The sequence below is a fragment of the Vigna angularis genome, chromosome 1, assembly GCF_016808095.1.
Source record: "Vigna angularis cultivar LongXiaoDou No.4 chromosome 1, ASM1680809v1, whole genome shotgun sequence".
NCBI classification, from domain to species: Eukaryota; Viridiplantae; Streptophyta; class Magnoliopsida; order Fabales; family Fabaceae; genus Vigna; species Vigna angularis.
Window position 1 is genome coordinate 45440553 of NC_068970.1, and position 15542 is coordinate 45456094.

The 15542-nt window shown below is 36.3% G+C and overlaps 1 protein-coding gene across 1 annotated transcript; it reads right to left on the reverse strand.

The window, feature by feature from the left end:
- Positions 1-6756: 6756 nt before the first annotated feature.
- LOC108319368 (uncharacterized mitochondrial protein AtMg00810-like) lies at positions 6757-7236 on the reverse strand. Its single transcript, XM_017550477.1, has one exon. It carries the CDS (start codon positions 7234-7236, stop codon positions 6757-6759), a length of 480 nt encoding a protein of 159 aa, XP_017405966.1.
- Positions 7237-15542: the final 8306 nt, after the last annotated feature.

The window sequence follows — 15542 nt, forward strand, 5'->3', positions numbered from 1 at the left end:
TGTTTTTACCCATATGAACCTTATTCATGGGATCTTCAATCACAAAGGTTAGGTTACCATCACTTGTTTGTTTGTCAGTGGCTTAAGTCTCATTCCCCTCGATGTTTCTAAGATCATATTTCTTGCTAAGGGTTTTATCAGAGGATCTACTAGATTCCGTTCTGACTTCACGTAGTCAATGGAAATAGTTCCACTCTTTAGCAGTTGTTTCACCAAATTGTGTCTCGATTGGATATGTCTATTATATCCATTGAAATTCTTGTTTTTAGTTATAGTTATTGCTGATTGGCAATCATAGTGTATTGACACTGATGGGGTTGGTTTCATTCTTAATGGAATGTTTGCTAAGAAGTTTTTCAACCACTCAGCTTCGCTATCAATCATCTCAAGAGCGAAAAATTCAGATTCCATTGTTGATCTTGCAATAATTATTTGGCTGGTTGATCTTCATGTAATTGCACCACCCTCAAGTGTTAAAACATAACTAGTAGTGGATTTTGTCATCTGAATCTAAGATTCAGTTAACATCATTGTACCCTTCTAGTACACTGGGAAATCCTCTATATTCAATGGCATAATCCACTGAACCTCTTAAGTGTCTCATAAACCTGAAAAGTGCATCCCAATGTTCTTGATTTGGACATTGAGTGTACCTACTGCATAAGCATATTAGGACCAGAAATTTTTTATCAAGTGCATAAGCTCCCAATTATCTGGGCATACCGAGGCTGAGATAATGATTCTCCTCTATTTTTTATTAATTTAGAATTAGCATCATAAGGGGTACTCACGAGTTTAAAATCATAAAACACAAACTTCTTAAGTTTCTCAATGTATTGTTCTTGGGATAATAATGTATTATCTCCCTTCTTATGATTCTAAGACCTAAAATTACATTGGCTTCACCCATGTCTTTCATTTCAAAGTTCAATCCTATAAACAGTTTAGTTCTAGCAATAATCTCATTCCATGTTCGAAAAGTTAACATGTCATCCACATATACAAACATATATTGACACAATCACCATTTTCAAATTTAAAGTGAACACATTTATCAACATCATTATTTGAAATATCATCACATAGCAATACATTATCTAGTTTTTCATGCCACTATTTTGGTGCTTGTTTTAACCCATACAAAGATTTTAAAAGTTTACAAACTTTATTATCTTGACCAGGTACAACACACCCTTCAGGTTGAGTTATATAAATTTTCTCCTCTAAATCGCCATTCAAAAATGCAGTTTTAACATCCATTTGGTGTATCACTAGCTTATGGATGGCTGTTAAGGCTAACAAAACTTGAATAGAGGAAATCCTGGTCACAGGGGCAAAAGTATCAAAGTAATCTATGTTGAGTTTTTGAGTAAAACCTTTCGCTACTATCCTTGCCTTATACTTCTACTTCTCTATAGATCCATCAGGATGATATTTTTTTATTAAAGATCCACTTACAACCAATGAGTTTTGCTTCTTTAGGCAAATCTACTAAGGTCCAAGTATTATTTTTCTGAATATTCAATTTCAGTCTTAATGGCTTTATCTCATTGTTTTGCATCAGAAGCACTAATAGCTTCTACAAAGGTACTTGGATCATTATCAACTAGATAGGTATAGAAATCATTACTAAATGAAGTTTCCTTCCTCTGTCTTTTACTTCTTCTTAACTCTTCACATAAGGCATCTTTATTATTATTATCTACAGGTTAAGACATCTCACTAACCTTTAAAGGAAAAAAATGTTCAAACAACATTTTTCGTCTCCATTATAGAATTACTTTCAAATATATCACTTTTAAGAACTAGAAACCTATAGGCAGCATTATGTTCAGCATAGCCTAAGAACATGCAATCAGAGGTTTTAGAACCTATTTCCCTTTTCTTAGGATTGGGTAACATCACCTTAGCTAGGCACCCCCACACTCTTAGATATTTAAGGTTAGGTTGACAACCTTTCCACAACTCATAGAGAGTTTACCAATTTTCTTATGAGGTATTCTATTTTGTAAAAAAACACGTAGTAAGCAAGGCTTCTCCCCAAAGGTTATCAAGTGCACTAGAACTAATAAGCATCGCATTCATCATCTCCTTAAGAGTTCTATTATTTCTCTCAGCTACTCCATTAGACTCAGGTGAATATGGTGGGGTTACTTCATGGATTATACCTTCTTAATACAAAATGTAATTAAACAATACATATTTACCACCTCTATCTGATCTAATCCTCTTAATTTTCTTATTTAATTGATTTTCCACTTCTGCTTTATAGGTTAAAACACATCAAAGACTTCAATTTTATGTTTGATTAAATACACTTTAGTGTATATAGAGTAATCATCTATAAAAGTTACAAAATAATTTTTACCTCCTCTAGACATGGTTTGTTTTAAATCAGCTAGATCAGTATGAATTAGCCCTAACAATTCAGTTTGATAATCTATAGAATAACATGTTTTCTTGGTTATTTTAGATTCTACACATACATCATAATTACTACTCTATTTATCATGCATATTAATTAATCTTAGTCGTTGTAATTTCATAACATAGGAAGAATTCAAATGTCCTAATCTAGCATGCCATATATAATATGAGTCAACAATATAAGCAGAAGAAGACAATTCATTAATATTTTCAGAAATGTTAAGCATAAAGATACCTTGATCACAATATCTTTTCCCCACAAAAACATTAGTTTTTGTCATTACAATCTTGTCAGACTCGAATGACACTTTAACCCCCACTTTTCCTAGTAGTGCTACAGAGATTAAATTAAATCTGATTGATGGCACATGTAGCACATCACTCAAGGCCAGAGTCTTTCCAGATGTGACTTTTGAGAACTTTTCCTTTTACCAAAACAGGAGTGGTCTTGGAATCACCGAAGTAGACGTGTTCTTCTCCATCCCCTACACTAGTGTAAGAGCTAAAGGCACTTTTGTTTGCACAGATATGCCTGATAGCACCAGAGTCTACCACCCACTTTCTCATATTGGTCATCAGATTTACTTGAGAAACGACCTCAGCAATAATGTCATCTCCTTCGACTATATTAGCTACCTTTCTTCTTAAAGGTGGGGTTAGATGTGTTAGGGCGATATTTTTGAAAATTACTTTTCCTATTGTGATCAGGTTTGTGTTCGTACCTTTTTGGAATAGGTTTGTCTTCTACCATGTTTGCTTTTGCATACAAAACTTTGGCTCTCACAACAACACACTATTTCCTGTTGGTATCTTCAATAATTATGTGAGTGATCAGCTCTGAAAGTGACAATTGCTTGTGTTTGTGGTTTCATTTCTTGCTTGTAATCAGTCTAGGAAGGTGACAGTTTTTCGATCAGAAGCTCCGAAACAAATTCATATGGTAGAAGAACGTTCTCCGCTTTGATATCTTCGAGCAGCTTGTGGTAATCATTGCTTTGCGACTTTATGTCATTGTCTTCAACCATTTCCCAACGATAGTAATTCCCAATAATAAACCTTTGCCTGAGTATATCTTTAGCAGTGTATTTGAGAATCAACGAATCCCAAATGTCTTTCGCCTACTTATAGGAACAGTACACATCAAACAAATCGTTAGAGAGTGCACTAAGTAAAGTATGTCAGCATACCTTGTTAGCATCAACCCAACTTCAACTTGTTTCGAATTTGGAAAGAGATTGGAGTTAGGTTTTGAAGATGAAAGAGCAAAGGCGACTCTGTACATGTCTAAGAGGGTTGACACACATTCTTGCCAATGCCGAAAATTCTGACCAGAGAAGACTTCGATTTTTGATACATCCGGAAGGGTTTCACGAAGACAGTTTGAGTTCCGAAAACAATATTCTAATTCTATGGGATTGATTTGTTGTTGTCAGCCATAAGTCCTTAATATTGTTATAGAAGCTGACAATAAAAGAATAAAAATCACGAACAAAGGATTTCTCGAGGCGTGTAGATTAATGTCCTTAAGGATTTCTCCGCGGTGTATTGCGCAAGCTTCCCAAAATACAATAAGAACTTCTCAGAATTTATGAGAATCTCAGAACTAGCAAGGATGTCTAAAATGAGAAAGAGTGAAACCCAGAATAAGAGAAAAAGAGACTTGAAAAGAAGCTATGGAAAAATCTATGCAAGGGAAAGGGAGAGCTCAACAATGTGAGAGAAAGAGAACTCGTTGGTTTTGCGGGTAGTTGAGCTGCAGTGCGTAGAAATCTTGAAACTTGTGGAAGCAACATTTTTGCAACGTTAGTTGTTAAGACCTCGACAAGTGTACCGAATCATATCAAGTAATAATAAATGGTAAGACCAAGTATCGTTTCCCAAGAGACTCACGACACTAAACAGTCATGCAATTACTTAACTAATTAAGACTTTGAAGAACAATTTAGGGTTTTTAAATGCAAAAACAAGAAAGTAAATATGAATGCAATTTTGATCAATTGAAGAGAAAGGCAAAAGTGAATGATGATGTTTGTATTATGAGATGAAGATGTTGTTGGGGTTTAGATTTCACCTAGTCACCCTCATGTATATAAGAATTCTTCTTCTTTATTAAATGTCAATGTCACTTTCTAAATTACTTAGAACCCGATGTCTTGGCGAAAGAAGACTATCCTTAATTACTAGACCACAATGTCATGCATCCCTAATAATTAATTTTGCATTACGAACGGAAGCTTAAGACAACAAAGTGTTCTATCCCTATGTCTAGGCAATAGTTCCCCTGGGAGAAATTCCCTAGTTCTAGGTTTCTAGGTTTTCAACAACAAAGAAGACCACAAATCATGCCATGAATGAGTTAAACATAACAAGCATATAGGACGTGCATGGCTCCAGAGAGTTGGAAAAATCTGAATTTGTGTCACTTCTGTCAAAAGATACCCTTTCTAGGACGTGCAAGTCCTTATATACAGCTGAATTGGATCATCGGCCAACATCGCCAACGCTCATCGCCCCTACTTAGAGTGCCCAGGCAAGGTTGCGAGAGAAATGGTGCTCAGAGCCCTAGGAACGGCGCCCAGGCGTGAAACGATACTTAAAGATTGGCGCTCAGCGTCTCTGAAAGGGCGCCCAGGTGTGGATGCGAGACCTCCAGCGCTGAGGATCCAGAAAAGGGCACCCAAGCGTGGTTGCAAGACAACCAGCACCCAGGGCCCCAGAAAAAGGTGCCCAAGCATCCTGCAACCTTCTGCAGCCTTCTCTTCTGGTGCTCTTTTTGTCCTTTCTGAGTTCCAACTTCTTGACAATTTAACTCCTCTTCCAATTCATCCCAGTTTCCTACAAAATCAAGGGAATTTAGTGATAAAATCCTCAAGTATAACCTCAACTCTCTTATTCACCAAAATAAGCTAAAAGCAAGAGAACTAGCAAGTTTCTAAGTCAAAAAGGGTTCATTTATTATCAAAATTTAATCCCAAATAACGGTGAAATCAACCGTTATCATTAGCCTTGCCTGCGGAAAACTGAAACAGAAGCAAAGCATGGTCAAACCTTTATTTTGCAATAAAATAAATGTATAAGTTTATTATAGCCTCACGCGGGTGTCTCCTTTGTATGAAACTTTCAGAATCTCTCATGCCAGTTTTGCTAACGTTGCCTTTACTATCTTTTCAAAACCTGCTTCTTTCACTACATTGAACAAAAAGTACAATGTTGACCCATCTATGATACGTGTTCTGTTTAATGTAGTAGTTTGTGTTGTCGTTAGATGTTCGTCTTCATTGGGTCCCTCGAATCCATCTTCCACTATATCACAAACATCTTAGGATTTTAGAAGGACTCTCTTTTTTTCTCTCCTACTCGATACTCAATGAACTATAATACCACTTTGTTGAATAAAGAACCGCTGCGCACACATAAAAGATATTATCTTTATTGAATAAAGGTCACTACACTCACTTTTGATGTTTATTGTAAAACTGAGGGGGTGATTTGTATTCACTATTGTTGGCTTTAAATAGCCAAGTGCCAAGTACATAAACCAAAAATAAAACAAAACTAAAATATCAACAACCACTAACTAATCGAGTTGTCACAATACAAAAAAATAAAAACAAAAACAATTGAAATATCCAGTTGACTTCTATCAGCAGAATACAAATTCCACTAAACCAAAATATCCTAACCTAACTAGCTGAATCTAACAATATGACACTTAAACGAGACAGCAATAAAACTAAAACAAAATTATAAATTCTAATCCTTTTAACTTTAAGTTTATTTAACAAAACTTAACAGAAAATAGAAGAAAAGGCAATTTCCATAAGTTTCAGTCTATTGATTCACAATGATCACATCATATATATAGTCTGCACTAAAAGAATTGGTGTGACCTAAAACCTTGGAGGATAAAGGCATATTCTGTACTATCTATTGACAACTCGTTGTTGCTCTAGAATGTCCACTAAAATAACATAAATGAAATAACAGAAAAGATTCCTTATTGTGATGTCATTCTGTTATGCTAATTACGTGGTGTTTAAACCAGAATTATAAGGCTCTTCTATTAGGCCCCCCACAAGCTGGAGGTGCAAAAATGTTTTGTAATTGCAACTTGGATAAATTCAACTTGAAGGAATGTGGAGATAAGGCTTTTGTGAAGATGTCCGCGAGTTGATTAGAAGAAGGAACAGGAAGTAGTGTCATCAAGCCTTCTTAGGATTTCTCACGCACAATGTGACAATCTATATCCAGATGTTTCGTTCTTTCGTACAACACTGGATTTGCAGCAATGTGAAGGGCACTATTATTGTTACATGAAAGTAGAGAAATCTAAGAAAGGGAAATATGGAGATCTTTGAGCAAATAAATGATCCATTGTAACTCGCAAGTAGCTGAAGCGATGGCTCTATATTCAGCCTCGGAGGATGATCGGGACACAGTGGTTTGTTTCTTAGTTTTCCATGAGACAAGAGAACTTCCAATAAAAAAACAATAACCCGTGATGGAACGTCTTGAGTCCCCACATGTTGCCCAATCAGTGTCGCTAAAGCCAGAAACTTGAGTAGGACAAATTCTAGGGAAGAAGAGACCTATAGCCGGGCAACCTTTAAGGTAACGAAGAACACACATAGCTGCAACATGATGAGTTTTGGTTGGTTTTGACATGAATTGGCTCAACTGTTGTGTTACAAAAGTAATATCAGGGCGAGTTGTCGTCAAATACACCAATCTGCCAACAAGGCGCCTATATGGCAATGGATCATCAAGATAGCCAGAAGCATCATTGTGAAGCCTAAGAGTACTGTCCATTGAAGGGGAGGAGGGTTTACATTCAAGAATTCCTGAATCTATAAGCAAGTCTAAGCAGTACTTGCGTTAACAGAGTAAAATCCCCTTTGAAGAGTGAGCCACTTTAATTCCTAGGAAATACTTTAGCTTTCCTAAATCCTTGATATGAAAATTGTTGTGAAGAATATGCTTAATGTGGTTGATTTCTTGAACAGAGTTATCGGTTAACACAATATCATCCACATATATTATCAAAGCAGTGAAATCTGAACCACGCCTTCTGGTGAAGAGACTATGGTCAACATGAGCTTGTTTATAACCACATGTCAACAACAAATTAGATAACTTTTCGTACCATATCCTGCTTGATTGCTTTAGCCCATAGAGGGATTTGCACAATTTACAGCTTTGACCAGAATGGTATCCTGATAATCCCAATGACATCTCCATGTACACATCCTCCACAAGGTCTCCATGGAAGAAAGCAGTACTGACATCTAATTGTTGGATGTGTCAGTGGTTGATAGAAGCTAAGGCAAGGACTATATGAACAGTGGTCATTTTGACGATTGGGGAAAATGTTTCGAAATAGTCGATGCTTTCAATTTGTGAATACCCCTTTGCTACCAATCACGCTTTGTAGCGCTCTATGCTTCCATCGGGCAGCCTCTTGATTTTGTATACCCACTTGCAACCTATGGGTCGAACATAATGAGGAGTCTCAACCACATCCCAAGTGTGATTCAACTCGAGGGTTTTGATCTCACATTGCATGGCGTCATGCAAACACTGGTGCTTCACTGCTTCGTAGAAACTAGCGGGTTCACGCTCAGAATTTATGGCCAGGAGAAGACGATGATGGGAAGGGGAGACATTTATGTATGAGAGAAAGCTTTGAATCATATGTGAGCACCTTGTGGATGATTGTGTGAACTTAAGGGAAGAAAGCTTGTATTGGTATTCGGAAAGGTATGGAGGAGGATGGGTGTCGCGTTCTAAACGGCACGGTGGTGGCACGAAAATTGGGGATGGTGTGTGGCGGGTTTGAATTTCTGGTGAACTAGAGTTAGGGTTGGAGGTCGTGGTTTTAGGGAAAAGGGAGAAGCTTCGTTCTAGTGAATGTGAAAGCGTGTTTGGGTTGGTTCTTTGAGGTTCTAAGGCCTTTCTGGGTGGTGTGGATGGAGAATCTGGATTTGGTTCTATGGTTAGGGTATGTTGGGTTATGGGTGTAGAGAGTAATGGAGGTGTGTGGAAAGGGAAAATTGTTTCATGGAAGACAACATTTCTAGACATGAATGTTTCTCTTGTAGTAATGTCTAGAATAACATATCCTTTTGTACCATTTTGAAAACCCAAAAAAGCACATTTTCTAGATCGAGGTTCAAATTTATGAATTTGATTGTGAGTGGATACATAACATAAACAACCAAAGATTTGATCATGGAAAAATAGGGTGTAACTTTATTTAGAAGTTCAAAAGGCGTTTTATATGAAATGATGGGTGAGAGAACGCGGTTAATGAGAAAAACGGCATGTTTTATGGCATAGGACCAAAAATTTGATGGAATTTTGGATTGAAACATGAGGGCCATAGCAACATTGAGAATGTGTTGATGTTTGCATTCCACTCTCCCATTATTTGAGGTGTGTAAACACAACTAGTTTGATGTATTATTCCTTTAGAATTAAAAAGGTCTTTTAGAAAAAAATTCGGTCCATTATCGGATACATTTAATTGTGGTTTCAAATTGATTTTCAACCAAGTTAATAAATTTTTGTATATGTGTTTTCACTTCACTTTTTAATTTTAACAGAACAACCCATGTGTATTTACTAAAATCATCAAGTATAGAAAATATTTGTGCCCGTGAATAGATGTTTTGGAAAAGGGGCCCCAAATATCGATGTGAATCAAATCAAAAATCTTAGAACCTCTACTAGAGCTAGGAGAATAAGGCAACTTCTTTTGTTTAGCTAAATGACAAATGTCACAAATTTCATGAGAACCCTTTAAAATAAAAGGAAATTGTTGATTCAAGACATTAAGACGGCTACTAGATAAATATCCTAATCTAAAGTGCCAAAGGTTAGAGTTATTAATGGTGGTGGGAGTAGCATTATTGGTAGATGGACTCCTTTCCTTTTCGATTGTCAAATGAAAAAGTTCTTCCTTTAAGTTAGTCGAACCAATCATCCTCAATGTGTTCATGTCCTGTATTTAACAAAGGATATTAGAGAACTCATTTGAAAAAATTATATGGCAAGGAGCAATAGTTAATAATTTAGGAAGAGATAATAAATTAAAAGTAAAGTTTGGAACAAAAAGAACGCCATGGATAATGAAATCCAAAGAGAATTGTATGCTTCCAAATATATGGGCTCGAACAGTAGACCCATTTGGTAAATTGATGTTTAATGGCTGATTTCAGAATATTTAAAAAAATGATCTAATGAAGTTGTTATGTGATCAGTGGCTCTGGAATCAATTACCCATGGTATGATGTGTTAAAAACTATTAAGTGTGTGTGTGGTGTTAATGGAAAAAATAAACCTACTGCCAAGACCAGAGTTGTGAGATTGGTTTGGGTTTGAGTGAGAAAGATTGGCCCTTGAAGGGTGTTAGAATTATTGATTATTGTGTTTAAGTGTATGTGAGTTGTGAGTGTGTATGTGTTGTATCTGAGTGTGTGTGAGAGATGTGTTCCATTCACTTAATCCTATAAATATAGGATTAAGGAGAAGGGTGTATCAACAAAGTGATTCAATATAATTTCATTTCACATGGTATTAGAGCAGGTTCTCTGATCTTTTCTGGTGGTCTTTGCTGTCTGTCGGTGGTCGGCCGCCATGGCTGCCGGCAGCCCCTAAAATTTCAGTGGGCAGCCCTTTCTCTTCTTCTTAAATCTGTGCCACACTCAGTACCAGCAGCCAGTCGCCTCTGTCGTCGACCATCGCCAGCCACCGTCTCCACCGCTGTCGTCGCCGTTGCCACCGCCGTCCCCCAACGTCGCTTTCTCCGGCGAAGTCAAGGGTTAGGTGCGCCTTGAGAAGCGCAACCCAACCCTGGTGGTCCCGTCCTCTGAAGCCTCTACACCAGCTGCCACACAGCGCTTCTTTCCGGCCAGTCTGTCGCCGCCACCGTCGCCAAACGTCGTTTGCTCCGGCGAAGTCAAGGGTTAGGTGCGCCTTGAGAAGTGCAACCCAACCCTAGTGGTCCCGTCCTTCGAAGCCTCCGCACTAGCTGTCACGCGCCGCTTCTTCTTGGCCAGTCTCGGCCGCGTGTTCTGCACGCGCCGCCTTCCCGGTGTCGGAGTTTCATCGCATCACTGCAGATCGTCTCGCCGGAGCTTCTTGAGAGTGTTTTGGTTCCTGTTTCTCCGTTTTGTTGGCTTGGGCTCATACCTAGGGTTTTCTCCCTCACGTTTTTGGAACCCTAAGTCCCTTTTCTTCTCTAAGTTTAAAATGACTTCTTCTACTGGAAATTTGTTTCACTGCTAAGGATGTTGATGTGACGGAATGGGAAGGGGACATTCTAGCAGTGGGTGTTACAGAGAAAGATTTGGCTAGAGATGAAAAGTCTAGGTTTGAGAATGTGATCTTGAGCAAGATCGACTCAAAATTTGATGGTCCAGGCGTCGTTTGTCGTTGTCCAAACATCGTTTTCCGTTGTCCAGGCATCGTTTTTCGCTGTCCAGGCACCGTTTTCCGCTGTCCGTATCGTTCTTCACTATTCAGCACTGTTTGCCTCTGTCCGGCATCGTTTGCCTCTGTCCGGCACCGTTTGCCTCTGTCTGGCACCGTTTGCCGCTGTCCAAGCACCGTTTGTCGCAGTCGGCACCAGCATAGTCAACCGTCGCTGCAGTCGCTACCGTCTCAAACAGACGCAACTGCGTCAGTTCTTCTTGGGCTAGAGTTTAGCCCAATCTTCTTGTGATACACTGCTAAGTATCACCACTTGGGAGTTGTCCAGCAAAGAATTTTGGACCTCCAACATGTCTTTAGATCTTTAATGCTTTTGTTTTCGCATTGTAGCTTAATATTTTGTTTTGTTTTAGTGGTCCAGCAACTGTGATATTTCACATTTCCGCCGTTCACACTAAGGGGGAGTACGTTTCCAAGACACTGCAAGTCACATAAATATGGGTGTAGTCCCTGCAGTTTTGTAGATTTCAGCTACTATTGTTGATCCTGTCACCCATCCATCATTGATGAGGATTTAGTGTAGTCCCTGCAGTTTTGTAGCTCTTAGCTCTTAGCTTTCAGCTACTTGTCATTGTCCACCACTGCTCTCCTTCATCCACTTTTAAAGTTGAAGTTTCACAAGCTGCTGTTAGTCCATTTATGTTTGCCTCACACTCTTGAAGACAAATCATCTAGTTCAACACTGAGTAAATCTATTCCAAGCTAGTTTATACAATTTGTATGCTCCAGCTTGAGGGGGAGTGTTAGAATTATTGATTATTGTGTTTAAGTTGTGTTTAAGTGTATGTGAGCTGTGAGTGTGTATGTGTTGTATCTGAGTGTGTGTGAGATGTGTTCCATTCACTTAAATCCTATAAATATAGGATTAAGGAGAAGGGTGTATCAACAAAGTGATTCAATATAATTTCATTTCACAAAGGGATTTCTGAGTTTCCCCACCAGATCCAGAAGCTTTGTTCAGAAGACTCATTAGTTGTTGGAATTGGGCCATAATAATGTGAAGACCTTGGCCCAGAGTTGAAGTTTCTTTCCTTTCTCCTTCATGAGTTAGGGCCTATACAACATCTGAAGAGGAAGAGGCAGTAACATTATTCATGGTGCCTCCAGCGGGTGTGGCGCCGCCACCAAAGGTGTTCTGGTTGTTGAAAGGGCGTAGCTTTCTTGGGTATTTGGGATGTCCAAGAGGATAGCCAAACTTGGTATAACACATATCGCTGCTATGTCCAACACGATCGCAATGGATGCACTTTGTCGGAGTGATGTTGTTTTTCTGGAAGCACGAATCAATAGTGTGTCCGAGGTGACCACATAATTCACATTTGCAAGTTTGTTTTGTTCCCCTTTGTTGTGGATGGCCTCAGCCTTTACCAGAGACAACATTGATGAAGGGATTGGTTTCCATGGAAGAAGAAGATGGGTTATGTTGTTAGCGCTCATGTTGGATTATCATGGAGAAAACACGATTTGCAAAGGGAAGAAGGTCAAGTAATAAGATTTGTGAGTGAACCATGGCAAAGTGGTCGTCAAGTCCTTTTAGAAAATGAATGATGAAATCCTGTGAATGGTAGGTGCGAGCAGAGCAAGAACAAGGACTCAGAGTTCATTAGTTGTCCAACTCTTCCCAGAGTGATTTAAGATGGGTGTACAAGTTGGTGATGGAGAACGCAACTTGTTTGAGAGAATAGATTTCTTCCTGTGACTCAGCAACACAAAGCAAATCTCCTTGAGAAAAACGTTCGCGAAGGTCAATCCAGACATTAGTGCCTTGCTCAAGAAACACAACACTTTGAGCAATTGAAGGACAAAGGAAATTGAGAATCCATGACATTAACAGAGTGTTACATCTTTCCCCAAGAGGGGTACAAGGGATCAGTGGTTTCTGGGATGGGGATGGGGCCATTGAGAAAGCCCGTCTTGTTTTTAGAAATAAGGGTCATTCAGAAGGAACAAGACCATGACTAGAAATTGTTGGCAGAGAAAGGTGGAGAAACCACAACAGATGAAGGGCTCTCACTTGGGTGTATGTAGAAGAGGCTTGAAGGATTTTTGTTAGGATCAACAAAGGGAGGAGGAGGTGGAATGTTTTCCTCCTCATTTATAGAGGAGCCTGAATCGGCCATGAGAGAGGTAAGCTAGAAAAAGTTTGAACTTTTAGAGAGCTCTTGATACCATAACAGAAAATAAAAGAAAAGGCAATTTGCATAAATTTTAGTCTATTGATTTTCAATGATTACATCATATATATAGTATGTACAAAAAGAATAGGTGTGACCTAAAATCTTGGAGTATAAAGACATATTTTGTACTATCTATTAACAACTCATTGTTGCTTTAGAATGTCCACTAAAATAACATAAATGAAATAACCGAAAAGATTCCTCTATTGTGCTGTCATTTTGTTATGCTAATTACGTGGTGTTTAAACCAGAATTATAAAACTCTTCTATTAAAACTCTCAAACTAATCTTGCTTTGTCTTTTTTGGAATCCTAATACTCATCAATCCAAAAATAACAATCGATTTTCAAATTGGTGGTCGTTCTTCTTCACGCAACAATCCTCGTTAGAACTCTTACAATAAGAGGTCTTATGGTTTCAAGACCAGCAGCAAAGGTTCCTGGTCTTTACCTTCCAGTTCCAACTATCTATACTGACTATCTCGGTGTTGTCCTCCTTGCTGCTAATCCTGTAATGCACACTTGCTTATTTCGAGCTTGATCTACATTTCGTGAGTGATAGAGTTCAACAAAACTCCTTCATCTTCTTTCAACTCGTTTTCAAGTTGCTGACTTGCTCACAAAACATATTTTCGGTGCCTCCTTTCTTAGGTTCAGAGACAAACTTGTTGAAAACAAAAGATATCTATTCGTTAAAATGTCCCATGAAAATGTTTAATTCCATATCCTGTTAATAAATAATTTTTTATTTTTTAGAATAATATTGGCAAGTTTCTTTTTTAAGAATTTTGCATTAAGATTTTTGAAACATGTCTACAACTTCAACATTTTTAATTTACATCTTAGTGTTTGTTGCAACTTCTAAGCACCTAAAATTGATGGAGTCTATTATGTCCCTTATTAAATTCAATGATTTAAAATTCATAATCAATCATCCAACGAGCTAGGCTTAAAATTTTAATCCAACCTGATATAAAGTGGGTTGTATTGGACAAGCTTTTCATCTTAAAAACAACTCGTTATACATCGTGTTATAACTTTTTGAATATATGCTATTAAAAATAAATATAAAGAATTTGATAATTATATTTATGTACTACAAAACACTTCAATTAAATTAAATATACTGTCATGAATAAATAAAGTTATGTGATACCAAAGAATAAATAATTATCATAAATTAATAAAACCCAGCTTTATAGAAAATTAACTTATTTTTTATTTTCAATTGTTTCTATAGTGAAAAATAAGTATGGAATAATCTTTTTTGTGAAAAATTACATATAAAAATCGTATTTATAATAAAAATAATATAAACTAAATCCAAATTAGAAATAATGATAGAAAAAAGTAATGACAGATAAACAAAAGATAAAATATAAATGTTTAATGGGTGTTTTATCCTACACCTTGTTTTATCTTGTATTTCTATTTTTCAGAATTATCCTCATGATTAATGAGGTTGATAAGAAGTAAATATTTTTATTGAATTAAGTGGTTGATCATGAGCTGAGGGTGGAAGTTTATATATTTTCTTCTCTCGCAGTCGCCTTCATTTCTCTGTTATCTCTTTGCACCCTTTTTATTTTCTTTTTTTTTGTGGTTTTTGAGAAAGATTGTTTATTGAAAAGTGTGGTGGAGACACTGCTATATTGGTGTTCGTCATTAGAGTTAGAGACCGATTTTTTTGAAGTTTCTCACGTACAAGAATCCATTACAAAAGTTCCAGATTTTAATGGAATTCAAAATCTAATAAAAACTCAATCATATATTGAACTCCAATAGGATATCAAAAATTTGCGGATATCAAAATCTGATTTATACTTCATCAAATGTCGATATCAAAGGTCGATATCCGATAAAAAGGAAATCAAATTTCCATATCCGAAATTAATAAAAAACCAAAGTCAAAGAATTTTCATATCCGATATGATATATATATATATATATATGAAGCGTGATACCTATACATTTATTTGCTTTCCTCTACTTTACTTTAATTCATTATTTTAGTCTCATATTTTTTTCAAAGTATCATTATAGTATTTACAAATATTATTAAAATAAATATTAAATAATTTTAATTCAAAATAAAGTTAATTAATTAAAATATTTATACAATTATAAAATCCTAATTTTATTAAAATAATAATAAAATATCTTAAAATTATAAAAATTATAAAAATTTAAAAAACTATAAAACAAAAAAACATTAAATAATTATAAACAAAAAATATTAATAAAACTAATTAATTCATTAATCCAAATAAATATTAATTAATTACAAAAAAATTATTTAATTCAATATAAATTTAATTAATTCAAATATTTATGTAATTATTAAATCTTAATATTTCATTAAAAAAATAACTAAATATCTTAAAATTATAAAAAATTAAAAAACTATAAAACAAATAAAACATTAAATAATTTAAAATAAAAAAATTAA

What these genes read in the sequence shown, in the direction of transcription:
- LOC108319368 (XM_017550477.1), bottom strand. Translation starts at nt 7,236, where the DNA reads ATGGACAGTACTCTTAGGCTTCACAATGATGCTTCTGGCTATCTTGAT.